Below are 11,290 nucleotides of genomic sequence, written 5' to 3' on the forward strand. Positions count from 1 at the left end.
AACCCTAACCCTAACCCTAACCCTAACCCTAACCCTAACCCTAACCCTAACCCTAACCCTAACCCTAACCCTAACCCTAACCCTAACCCTAACCCCAACCCTAACCCCAGACGTTGCCAAAGTGCGCGCCAAGCTGGTTCGAATATGTGCGGTTGACGGTGCGCGTCGAGTGGTTCCGTTAGCGGGTCCGGAGGCGCACATCCTCCTCCGCTTCCTCGGCGTCGTTATGCGGGTCCGTTTCGAAGTAGAGGGGGGAAGTCGGCGAAATCTGTCTTCACGATAGCGACGGTCATCTGCCGCCAGGGCTGGAAATGCAAGAGCGGGAGCAGCGCGCGAACGCGCGCTGCGGTGAGGCGCTCAATCAGCGCATCGGCCGGCCACACGCGACCATCCTTCTCCCAGAGGAAGGGCGAGAATGTAGGGGCGGTGGCGGCGGTCGCCGGCAGAAAGGCTTCGCACAGAGGGAGCACATAGATAAGATAATCAAAGAGAAGGTCGCCGAGGACGTGCGGGAGGAAGCGGATATTCTCCTTGTATTGCCCTGTCTGCTGCTGGCCCCTGTGGTAGTGCACGTAGGGTCGGAAGGTCACCGCACGATCGCGCTTCGTGTTCTTCCACGTTATATAAAAGAACTCATCCGAGCGGACCGGGACGCCCCCGAAGCGGAAGCAGGAGCGCGCAGAGGTAACTCGGTGACATGAGTTCAACACGAGCAAGCATAAGGTCTACTCGTCCTACCTATATATGCTATCTGAGTACAAACGGAACGTACGCATGTGCGCGCGTGTTAGCGATGTGCGCCGTGTGCGACGTCGCCATCGTCGCGCATGAGTACCCGGTCGCGTATTTCCCTGCGTTACGGTTTCCTTATAGTTGTGGCCGCATGATGTCGTCCACCGATGGGTGGTCGTTATCGTCTCTTCTGTTCCCCTTCCTTGCTGCGCCGTCTCAAGGGATCGTAACACAACGCCTTTTGCCGGCCATTTGTCTTACTCTAGCGTTATCACCTACCGAACCAACATTCGTCGCAAATTTAATGATCTGGGCAAGCGTTCTATAACTAGCCGATTGCGCAGATAAAGTTCATTTATTTACCAAGTGCAGGCCTAGATGCTAACAGATTGCACATCCACGGCTCGCCTGCTCGCCTGGCATCTACTGGACGCCCGACCTCAGCATGGTTCATTCCCGATATCTTACAGAACTCATGGCCGCTACACTGTGCGGTTGCATTTAAAATGTCCAGACTTACGTCAGAGTGACAAGCAAGCCAACAGCTGTAGCAAAAGTCCTTGTCGTCACAGCTTTTGCAGGCGCAATAGGTTTCCTCTGCCGGCATGGTACGGTCGCAGCCATTACAAAAAACGGTGCTTAGCGTCGCTCTGTCATGTTGCAACGCATGTATCGCATTGGATTCGTCCCCAATGCCAAGCAGAATTCTCCCTATAGAGTACAAACATAGTTCAGGCCATTTGCTAAGGAAATCTCGCAGGCCAAGAACTTTGTCCCAGATAGCCGCAGGCTGGCAGTGTGAGGATGCGAAGGATGAGAGCAGGCATGAACGTTGCCCGGAACGAATAGTGACACTCTCATACGCTCGTTCTCGGTAGAGACAGAGCAGAGAACGTAAAGAGGCATTCAATGGTCTGGACCATGTACCACCTGACTCCGATCTCGTCCTGATTACACGCAGCCATAGCTTTTCCGCCTCCGCCATCTTGTCTTGATCTGAGTACAGAATACCGAGATTATTGACCGTGCCGAGCGTCGACGTGTGCCCCGTGCCCCATGCCTTCTCGAACCCCCGCAGCGCCCGCAGATACATCTTTTCCGCCTCCGCCATCTTGCCTTGCTTTTTATACAGGCTGCCGACACTGTTGACCGTTTCCAGCGTCGACGTGTGATCCGCGCCCCATGCCTTCTCCTTCTCGCACAGCGCCCGCAGATACATCTCCTCCGCCTCCGCCGTCTTGTCTTGGTCCACGTACAGAACGCCGAGATTGTTGATCGTGTTGAGCGTCGACATGTGCCCCACGCCCCATGCCTTCTCGTATCCGCGCAGAGCACGATGATACAGGTCGTTGACCTCCTTCGACTTCTCCCAATCACTTAGAAAGCATGCGATTCGATGAAATTCTCTAGCTTGCCCCTCATCATTCGATAGCAACATTGCTACCCTCGCACCTATAGCTTTAGCATGTACCGCTAATCGCAGACCCCTCTCCCTTGTAACCCCTCTCCCCACCCGTTCTGCCGTTTTTGCGACAAGTCTTAGTGCGGTTGCTAAGAGTTGTTGTGTTGTAGATCTGTCCAACCGGTGCAGGCACCATGCATGTACTACTGGATGTATCGTAAGCGATTGATCCACTGTGCTTGTATTCACCATTGAGTACTGGACGAGAGTTCCAATCGAGTGCTGCAAGGAGAGCTTCGTCGCCGGCCCGAAGACTGCATCTTCGCTAGGATTGTGCGGTACCTTATCGCTCCGCTCAGCCAGTACCAGCTCCGCCCACACATCGCCATGATGGAGGAATGCCCACAGATCAAGCAGCTGGGCTGCTAGTGGATCTGTGCTTTTCACTTGTTCATACGACACCTTCCAGGTCGTGAGTACGCTCCGCTCCCCGTATTCTTGTAGTGAAAATTCATCTTGATTCTGCATAAGTTCGGCCCACGTCGCGTCGTAATGCTCGAGATAGTCCCGGACGCTCATGCCCGTCATACCCAGATACAGTCTGGTCCACAATCAATTCAATCAAGTTTGGAGCGGTGACTTGACTTAATTGAATGCCTCAACATGGCTGACTTGACTTGATTGACTTGACTGTAACGGCGACTTGACTTGATTGACTTGATTGAACCCTGGCAAAAAGAGAGAACCTTCATATCATGGAAGTCATTAGTCATCATCTGGATCAGAATACACACATTGTAATCATAAGGCTAGACTGGTTTTTTTGCAGTGTTGAGACCACTGAGCCACAAAACCGTGTTTTGACATGACAGAGCCTCAGAAGCATTACATGCTCTGATCAGAGAGGGGTTCACTCGGCCTCAGTGGCCAGGTTGATGGTGGAGGTGGACGACGTCGTGACGACGTCGTCTGCGCGACGCTGGAGGTTAGTGATGTCGTGGCGACTTCGTCCGTGTGACGCGGCCTTTCGTCGGTTTCAATCGACGGACGGAGATCGAGGTGATGATGCTCGGCGGGTTGGAGTCCTTTTAAGCTGCTTTATTTCGTCCTTGGTTACGCGGATAACGTCTTGCTGGAGCCAAGACTTCATGATCAGCAGTGACTCAAGGGTGCCATCAAGCATCAGCCGTCTTCTTGGCGACATAGTGTGGCCAGCACTGCCAAATAGTCGCTCTGGCTCGTCGGACATTGGTGGCACAGCAAAAATGTCTAGTGCCATCGATGACAGCTCCGGCCACGTCGTGCGTTTGCTCATCCAGTAAGCTACTGGCGATTGCTCGGCGTCAAGATCAGCAGGTGATGTCTCTGCTAAGTACGACGCCATCTGATCGACAGGCCTGTCGATCCGCATAGATGAAAAGTTGAAAAGGTCGGACTCTGGCTTCTTGTAAACGGCGACCGCGTTGTCCGCCTGAGGTTGTGCTTTCCTTCGGTACGATTGCCACAGCCGATCTACGCTCTTCTTGGCATCTTCGGTCCACTTGTGCCTATCATTCTCAACAGTCCAGTACTTCTCGCAGTAGACCTATTTGAAAAAAGGATGAAGGACTATGGCCGCGACGTAGACCGGCGTGTCATCGAGATGACCGTAGTATTCGTTGAGTTTCTGCCATCCGCGGTTCACTGCCGTAGCTAAATGGTTCCAGAACAAGTCTTTGTCGACGTCGTTACTGCCCTCGAGCTGCGACAACACGGCTTGAGAGTTAACCTCGGCGGTGCACTTATGCTTCTTTTCCTCGAGTATGCCGAGAAGGGTTTCGAATGTTGGCAGTACTAGCCAGATGGAGCCGAAGTTTCCACCAGCATGTCCTTGGAGCTTAGCCGTTGCGTTGTGTATAGGCTTTAGTATTTCACAGTACTCCTCAAGGTGAAACCAATCGTCTGGCGTCAGCGCGTCGCTAACAATTGACGGCGGCTGTTGATCCTTCTTCTTATGCCGGTTCCACTCACTAGTAGCTTTGAGCGTGAAACTGTCGATAGCTAAGCGGAGCTCTATAGCACGATCGATCATACTACTCACGCTGTTCCAGCGTGTAGCAACGTCCAAGATGAGGCTTTTGATCTGCTGCCGAGCAACGCCGGCGGCCGGCTCGATGCTGCGTTGCACGTCTTCAAACTCGGTAATCCTCTGCGGCGAGGCACAGATGTATCTGATTATGTTGTGAAGCTTGCCGACGGGTCCCTTTGAGCGCCATTCGACAAAAGCAGCGTCGTTGTCTTCATATTCGTCAAAGAACTCTTCCCTAGCCGTAACGTCCTCGCCAAACATTATTGCCGTAGCGAAAAGGTTGAAGATATGGCCAGCACAGCGAAGCCTAATGTGCTTCTTCTGGGCGCAGCACTCTGGTAAATGCTTCAGTAGATGGTCGATGCAAGTGTCATTGTTTGTCGCGTTATCACAAACGAAGTAGCCGACCTTATCCGCAATACCGAAGCTCCTAATCACGCTGACGAGGCTTTTAGCAATATTCGCGCCAGAGTGTTGACCCTGTTGACGTTGAAGAGCGATGCGGACACTGCGGACGGTCCCTCCAGCATCGGCAAAGTGAGCTACGACACCAAGCATCGCTTTGTTGTTAGGTGACGTCCACAAGTCGAAGCTAAAGCTAATCGCCGAGAGCGCACTTTTCAGAGCAGCCGTCACCTTTGCGAGACTCTGGTCGTGAAGCGCCTTGATGTTCCTTGATACCGTCTGATGAGACTGGAGACACGCTGCTGCCGTAGGAAGAGAGTACTCGATGAGCGAGCGAAATGGTTGGCTCTCGGCTTTGCGAAAAGCCATGTCGTCTAGGATTATCCACTCGTACAAAAGGGCCAAGAAGACGTCATGGTCGAAAGCGCTGCGTGTCGTGTTCTTTGATAAAAACCAAGTCTCGATCGGCGTTGATGGTAAGCTGCGCTCATCCTGACTATCCGTGTCCTCAGTCTGTCTCCTTTTTGATGAATTTTCAATGCCGTGCGACTTTTTAAGGTGATTAGCAGGTGAAGAAGTTGCTGCAGTTCTGAACGCCGTGATTCTCATCGGTTTGCTTTGATAACAAGGTCGGCATATCCAGTATACCTGCTTATCGCTGCCTTTAAGAAATCTTGAGCCATGGTCATAGATGAAGGACTTCTTTTCGCTAAGAAGGTCGACGTCGTACTCTTTCGAGAGGCATCGAAAATCGAAACCGTCGTGTTCCCATGAGGTCGTAGGAGGAGCGCTGCTCACGCTCGCGTTTGATGTAAAGCCGCTCGTACGCTGCAGCTCGGCAGGAATCGAAAGATTAGATGTAGAAGGTGCTTCCGACAAGTCGTCACTGATAATTGAGGCGATAGTGGCGAGGCGTAAGGTGATTTTGTCGCGTGTCTATACTGTAACTCAAAAAATTGTCGAGGTAGCTATGACGTGACGTTGAGATAGAGGCCTCTGATTGGATGGCTAATCTTCGGCAGCTGGATCTAAGGGTTGGGGTTGACTCCGGAGCCTTGTACGACTATCGCGACTGCGGCATTGCTCACGGCACTGCTATTTTACTACGGTTGTATTACTATAATAGTTATGCCAAGCTAACATGTCAATCAATCAATCAAGTCGTAAATAATGACTTGATTGATTACTAAGCAAAAGACCGGCCGACTTGATTGATTGACTAATCGCATTTGGATCAAGTTAAGTCAATCAATCAAGTTGGACTTGATTGTGGACCACACTGCCCAGATATGCCCCTGCTTGCACGAGCGCAAGCGGGAGACCACCTAGCTTATGAAGCAACTCCTGGATATCTGCTGGCGATATTAGCGATCGTGGATACTATGCGGCGCTACTACTCGTACATACTCATCACCGCTTTGTCTGCACGTATCTCGACCATCTTTCTTGCTAGCTGATTGTCAACGACATCCAAGTAAAGGCTAGCGTTCGGGCGTTGCAGTCGCCTAAGACGCGTCGTGATCAGAACGTTGCCGTGGTTTGCATGCGGGAGGAGGTCGCGATAGTTTCGTATGCCTGTGCATCGGTCGGGTTGCGCTGCCAATCGCGGTCGATGTTGTAGATTACAATTAGCCAGTTCAGGTTGCCGGAAAACGACAGCTATTGGCGCAGATCGTCGCCTAGTTGTGTGACATTCCCCTTTGCCGCCGTTTCATGTGCACCATTGGCGACCGCATGCCTGCGCTCGCTACCGATCGCTGTAGAGCGTCTTTGGACGATCCATCTAGCCGGAACACCGCGCTGAACCGTGCTGCCTTCGTCTTCACGAACTCGGCACACAGCTGCGTCTTGCCCATCCCGCCCATTCCGTACACTACGAACACCCGCTGCTGCTGTTATTGCGGTGCAGATGTAGTCGCAAAGAACTTGGTTAGATGCTGCATGTCGACCTCTCGAGGAACGAACTAGTCCGTCGCAGGAATACCTTGTAGGCCGAGGGGAATGGAGAACTCGCCGAGCACAGCGATATGATTGCGCTTCGCTGTCTTCCGCAGCAGTCGCTGCCTCGTCCTGTCCTTGCCTTCTCCGTATCGGATGTTCATGCTGCCCCCATAATACCAAGAAGGCAGTATGAGAGGTCCTCATCCATCATCGTCTCCCTGCCGTCCGCCTACCGCATCTTTTCTTCCGCAGTCAGACTGTCGCCTTCTCGATAATCGTGCAAAATCGCTCGCGGAATCGCAGTCACTTTCGAGATCGAGCCTTCAAGCGACGGACCGCTCTGTATCGAGATTCCGGTCCGCCCACAACCGCTGCACCCTTTGTGGCCGATCACCTTCCAGTCGCGTGAGAGAAAGACGACAATGCTAGGGGCCAGTAGCTCCTGCAACGTCCATCCGCGCCGAAACCAGGTACTCTGCTCGAAGATGGTCGTGTCATGCGCGACTGCAACATCCTCCAGATACGCCAAACACACCTCCGCGTTACGATACCACTGGAACATTGAATTGATCGCCGCCGACAGCTCTCGATCGCTGTGCTGCTTGATGCAGCATGTGTCGACCCACAGCCACTTCACGAGCGGCAACTCAGCTCGGAGATATGCCACGAATCCTTGCACCTTGCGATACCCAGCTGTGTCCGTCTTTTTCGTCTCATGCACATCCTCCCACATCGCCTCTACGCCCGCTGTCCAACGATGCGATGCGATCGCATAAGGCGGAGGGGTCGTCCCGAAGTACTCGGTAAAGCTAAATGTGTCGACGTTGAGGAGCCGCATGCTGTGTGTAGAGTCGCAACAATGCGCACCTGAGAGCGATTGCTGTGGGAGAAGCGGAGTCGCAACAAGACTCCGTCCTGTAGCTGCATGGTGGCGCAGCACCTACGCGAAGCCTTCGGGTATGGCTGGCGGTGATGACCTGACTTTCTAGGATCCCGGATTGATCGCGGGAGAGGTGACCAGGTGAAGGTCCTGCAAATGCGACATGATCGGAGAAGAGTGTAACAGCGCGATACGTTGTCAGAACGAGGCATTCTTCTCATTAACAGTATTCGATCACTCGTGTCGAATGAAGACTTTAAGCTAGCGCACAAATGAAGGCAAATGCTGGGTCCAGCGGGCGGAGCCGTTCCATTGCGTCGATCTGGAGTCCGTCAACGCCCACGAGGACGGTAGTTTCTGTATGGTGTGCCCGTTCATCGCGCGTTGACCTCCAGGGGTTGAACTCCAATCACGCCGCCCTTTGCCTCGGACGACGATTATGATGAGAGCGCACGAACCCGGGTCATGATGAAACGCGTGCATCCTCACGTAGGTCCTGCTCGTGCCCATACCTCTGGCCATTCCGAGGCCTCGGCCGCCCATGACGAGTTGCCCGTTCCGGCGACGTACCCCTCATATTACTACTGCTATTGCTGCTGCGGACCCTTTCTGTCGCTGTTGTCACTCGCTCCGGAGACGCGCGACGCACGTCGCCCGGGACTGCGGCCAGCTGCGGGATCCGCTCCGTGATCCGGCGTTGCAGCTGGTTCGCTATAGAACAGGGTGCTACTAGCATTACGTCGGAGCCTTCGCGCCGGGATCAGCCTTGTCGTGCGAATGCTACCATCGATTTCGTCCTCGCGCAAAATCGATACTCTTTCTTATATCGCAACACACGGCCGTACTTTTGATCTCTACGCAATGCTACAAATCTCGGCAGGTTTCTCAGAGTCTACGCTGTTGCTAAGCTCAATATCGCTCTATTCAGATCTAGATTGCGCGACCTTGACCCCTGCCACTATGAAAGTTGAAATCGTGTTCAGGCTTTGGAGCGCAATTCACACTGCCAAGTCAGAAACTTCCCTGGCAATGTCTGCCGTGGGACGAACTGCGCCACACGCATGTATGTCCCGCTCGATCTATTTCCACGCGCCAAAGGCTGTGAGCTTCGAATAATCCACAGTGCTTGTGGTGACATCCGGAGTGCGAGCCTGGTGAGGCTGTGCCGAAGCCATGCATGAAACGCATGCAGCCTGACACCGGTCTGCCACTTCTGCACACGGCCGCCTCGCCCTTGCGACGCAGCGCGTGCAGAAGCATCCTTGTTCTTGGTCTATATGGGGCAATGTCTGGCCGTGTCCGTCTAATGTTGATCGCAACATGACTGCTTATCTCTCCAGATCGCTTTGCATCTCCTCTGACGATTGACTGTAATGACCATCGCCATGTCACCGAACGTCAACCACGACCGTGAGGCGTACAGCGTTGGCATCATCTGCGCGTTAGCGACCGAGAAAGCTGCAGCTATTGCCATGCTCGACGACAAGCACGAACGCCTGCCGCCTGCTCCCGGCGACGAGAACGACTACACTTTCGGAACAATCGGCATGCACGGGGTGGTCATCGCTTGCCTCCCAGCGGGCATGACTGGGACAGTGTCTGCGGCGGTGGTGGCCCGAGACATGATTCGCAGCTTTCCGATCCGCATCGGCTTGATGGTTGGTATCGCAGGTGGGGTGTGGAGCGAAGAGGTGGATGTGCGACTCGGGGACGTGGTCGTGAGCCAGCCGAATGGCCAGCATGGCGGAGTAGTGCAGTGGGACTTTGGCAAGACCGAGGCCGGCGGAGTCTTTCGGCGGACAGGAACATTGAACAAACCCCCGCGCGAGCTCCTAAGCGCTGTACAAGGCTTGCAGGCGGAACACTTACTGCAGGGCCACAGGCTAGAGAAACATCTTGCCGAGATGCTGTCCAAGTATCCCGCGATGGAAGAAGGGTTTATGCACCCGGGCGACGACAACGACGAGCTTTTTGAAGCCAGCTATGACCACGAACGTGGGAATACGTGTTTGTACTGCACCCGTTCACGCGTGGTGCAGCGTGCAGAACGTCAGAGCCGTCGGCCACTTCTGCACTACGGCAACATTGCTTCAGGTAACGAAGTGATGAGGGACGGACGCACGCGTGATCGCATCGCACAGCAGGAGGGCGTGATCTGCTTCGAGATGGAAGCAGCGGGCTTGATGGATTCGTTTCCGTGTATCGTGATTCGCGGGATCTGCGACTACGCCGACTCGCACAAGAACAAGCGGTGGCAGGCGTACGCAGCTGCGACGGCCGCTGCCTACGCGCGGGAGTTACTACTATGGATGCCCGCCGCCGAGGTCGCGAAGATTCGCCCTGTACTAGAAGCAACAGGTATGGAAACAGATAACCCGTACGACGCTCTTGGTAGTATTTGCTGATGGGCGGACCTAATGTGGCACGTATAGTATATATCCCGTTCCCAAAAAACCATCAGTTCGTCGGCCGACAAAGCACCCTAGACACGCTACAGCGAAAGCTTTTCACGGCTCGGGACTGCCAGGAGCTGGCCGTAGTCGGTCTTGGCGGCATTGGTAAGACGCAGGTCGTACTCAGCTTCGCGTATGCGGTGACGGAGCAACGACGAGATATGTCGGTCTTCTGGGTGCCAGCACTGAGTGCGGAGACTTTCGAGCGAGCCATGGAGGGAATTGCGAAGCAGCTGAAGATTCGGATAGCGACTGATGGCAGCGAAGATGTGAAGGAGGCCGTTAGGGAATATCTCAGTGCACCGCGCGCCGGCAAGTGGTTGCTCATCGTTGACAATGCCGACGACATAAGCGTAGTCAGCGGGCTGCTTCAATACCTGCCGCAAAACGCTAAAGGCTCTACCGTTTTTACGACCCGTACGACCGCTGTCGCGCAGCGATTGGTCGCCGGCAATACGATCGAGCTGAAGAACTTTCAGCAGGATGAGGCTATGACTTTGCTAAAGAAAGCTCTGATCCGCCAGGAGCTGCTGCAGGAGACGCGAGCCGTTCTGGAATTATTTCGAGAACTGGAATATCTTCCCCTCGCTATTGTGCAGGCAGCAGCGTTCATGAACGTCAACACCAACACATCTATTTCGGAGTATCTAGCACTGCTGCAAAGTACCGAAGAGGATAAAGCGTACGTCCTGAGCAAGGAGAACCCAGACGGCACGCGCAGTGAACACGTCAACAGTGCTGTTGCGCGGACCTGGATCGTATCCTTCGAACAGATTCGAGAACGAGACCCCGCCGCGGTCAAACTCTTACAGTTTATGTCGTGTATCGAATGGAGGGATATCCCACACTCGGTTCTTCCTACAACACCACTAAAAGCGCAGATGCATGACGCAATTGGCATGCTATGTTCATACTACTTTGTCACTAAGCGAGCAAATCAAATGACATATGATATGCACCGACTCGTGCACTTAGCTAGCCGATTATGGCTACAGGGGAGCGCGCACGCTGCAGGAATCCAAAAGGAAGCAATCGTACATCTCGCAATGATATTTCCATCGAAGGACTATCGCAATCGTGCAATATGGAGATCATACATGCCGCACGTTACGCGGGTGCGAGAGCGTCAAAGGCAAGAAAATTGCGCGTTAGATATGATAGAGGAGAGCGAGCTGTACGATAAGGTAGGACAATGTCTGCAGGAAGATGGTAGAACACGAGATGCAGTTCTCTGGCTGTCAGATGCTTGTAGCCTAAGAAAATCCCTCGCCGAGGATCATCCAAGTCGACTTGCATCGCAGCATGCGCTTGCATATACATGTCAAGCGAACGGGCAGACCAAGGAGGCCATCCAGCTGCTCGAGCACGTCGTCGCGATCCAGAAGACATCGCTCGCAGAGGATCATCCT

General features: G+C 53.8%; 6 protein-coding genes across 6 annotated transcripts in view; 2 read left to right on the forward strand and 4 right to left on the reverse strand.

Annotated features, from left to right (window-relative positions):
- Positions 1-111: 111 nt before the first annotated feature.
- On the reverse strand, positions 112-819 carry K489DRAFT_403423 (uncharacterized protein; the record flags this gene model as incomplete). The annotated part of the gene is made up of 2 exons (XM_033607087.1): positions 112-558; positions 773-819. 2 exons carry the CDS (start codon positions 817-819, stop codon positions 225-227), a joined length of 381 nt encoding a protein of 126 aa, XP_033457067.1. The 3' UTR covers positions 112-224.
- Positions 820-1,597: 778 nt separating this feature from the next.
- Positions 1,598-2,170, reverse strand: K489DRAFT_324036 (uncharacterized protein; the record flags this gene model as incomplete). The annotated part of the gene is made up of 1 exon (XM_033601733.1): positions 1,598-2,170. A coding segment is annotated over one exon (573 nt), but the record flags the coding sequence as incomplete, so codon positions are not given.
- Positions 2,171-2,488: 318 nt separating this feature from the next.
- On the reverse strand, positions 2,489-2,719 carry K489DRAFT_292492 (uncharacterized protein; the record flags this gene model as incomplete). The annotated part of the gene is made up of 1 exon (XM_033600221.1): positions 2,489-2,719. A coding segment is annotated over one exon (231 nt), but the record flags the coding sequence as incomplete, so codon positions are not given.
- A 2,959-nt stretch (positions 2,720-5,678) lies between these two features.
- On the forward strand, positions 5,679-6,068 carry K489DRAFT_382795 (uncharacterized protein). Its single transcript, XM_033605460.1, has one exon. The coding sequence runs from the start codon at positions 5,897-5,899 to the stop codon at positions 6,062-6,064; it is 168 nt and encodes a 55-aa protein (XP_033457070.1). The 5' UTR covers positions 5,679-5,896; the 3' UTR covers positions 6,065-6,068.
- A 637-nt stretch (positions 6,069-6,705) lies between these two features.
- Positions 6,706-7,386, reverse strand: K489DRAFT_390194 (HET-domain-containing protein; the record flags this gene model as incomplete). Its single annotated transcript, XM_033606577.1, has 2 exons — positions 6,706-6,777; positions 6,943-7,386. The coding sequence occupies 2 exons, from the start codon at positions 7,384-7,386 to the stop codon at positions 6,706-6,708; spliced, it is 516 nt and encodes a 171-aa protein (XP_033457071.1).
- A 1,427-nt stretch (positions 7,387-8,813) lies between these two features.
- Positions 8,814-11,290, forward strand: part of K489DRAFT_361472 (kinesin light chain) — a gene marked incomplete at both ends in the record, with an annotated part of 3,719 nt that continues 1,242 nt past the window's right edge. The window contains 2 exons of the mRNA XM_033602635.1: positions 8,814-9,786; positions 9,861-11,251. Coding sequence (XP_033457072.1) covers positions 8,814-9,786; positions 9,861-11,251 — 2,364 coding nt within the window. The remainder of the gene's footprint in view (positions 9,787-9,860; positions 11,252-11,290) is intronic.

This window comes from Dissoconium aciculare (assembly GCF_010015565.1).
Source record: "Dissoconium aciculare CBS 342.82 unplaced genomic scaffold K489scaffold_11, whole genome shotgun sequence".
NCBI lineage: Eukaryota > Fungi > Ascomycota > Dothideomycetes > Mycosphaerellales > Dissoconiaceae > Dissoconium > Dissoconium aciculare.

Coding starts and splice junctions, on each gene's coding strand:
- K489DRAFT_382795 (XM_033605460.1), top strand. CDS start 5,897: ATGCCCCTGCTTGCACGAGCGCAAGCGGGAGACCACCTAGCTTATGAA.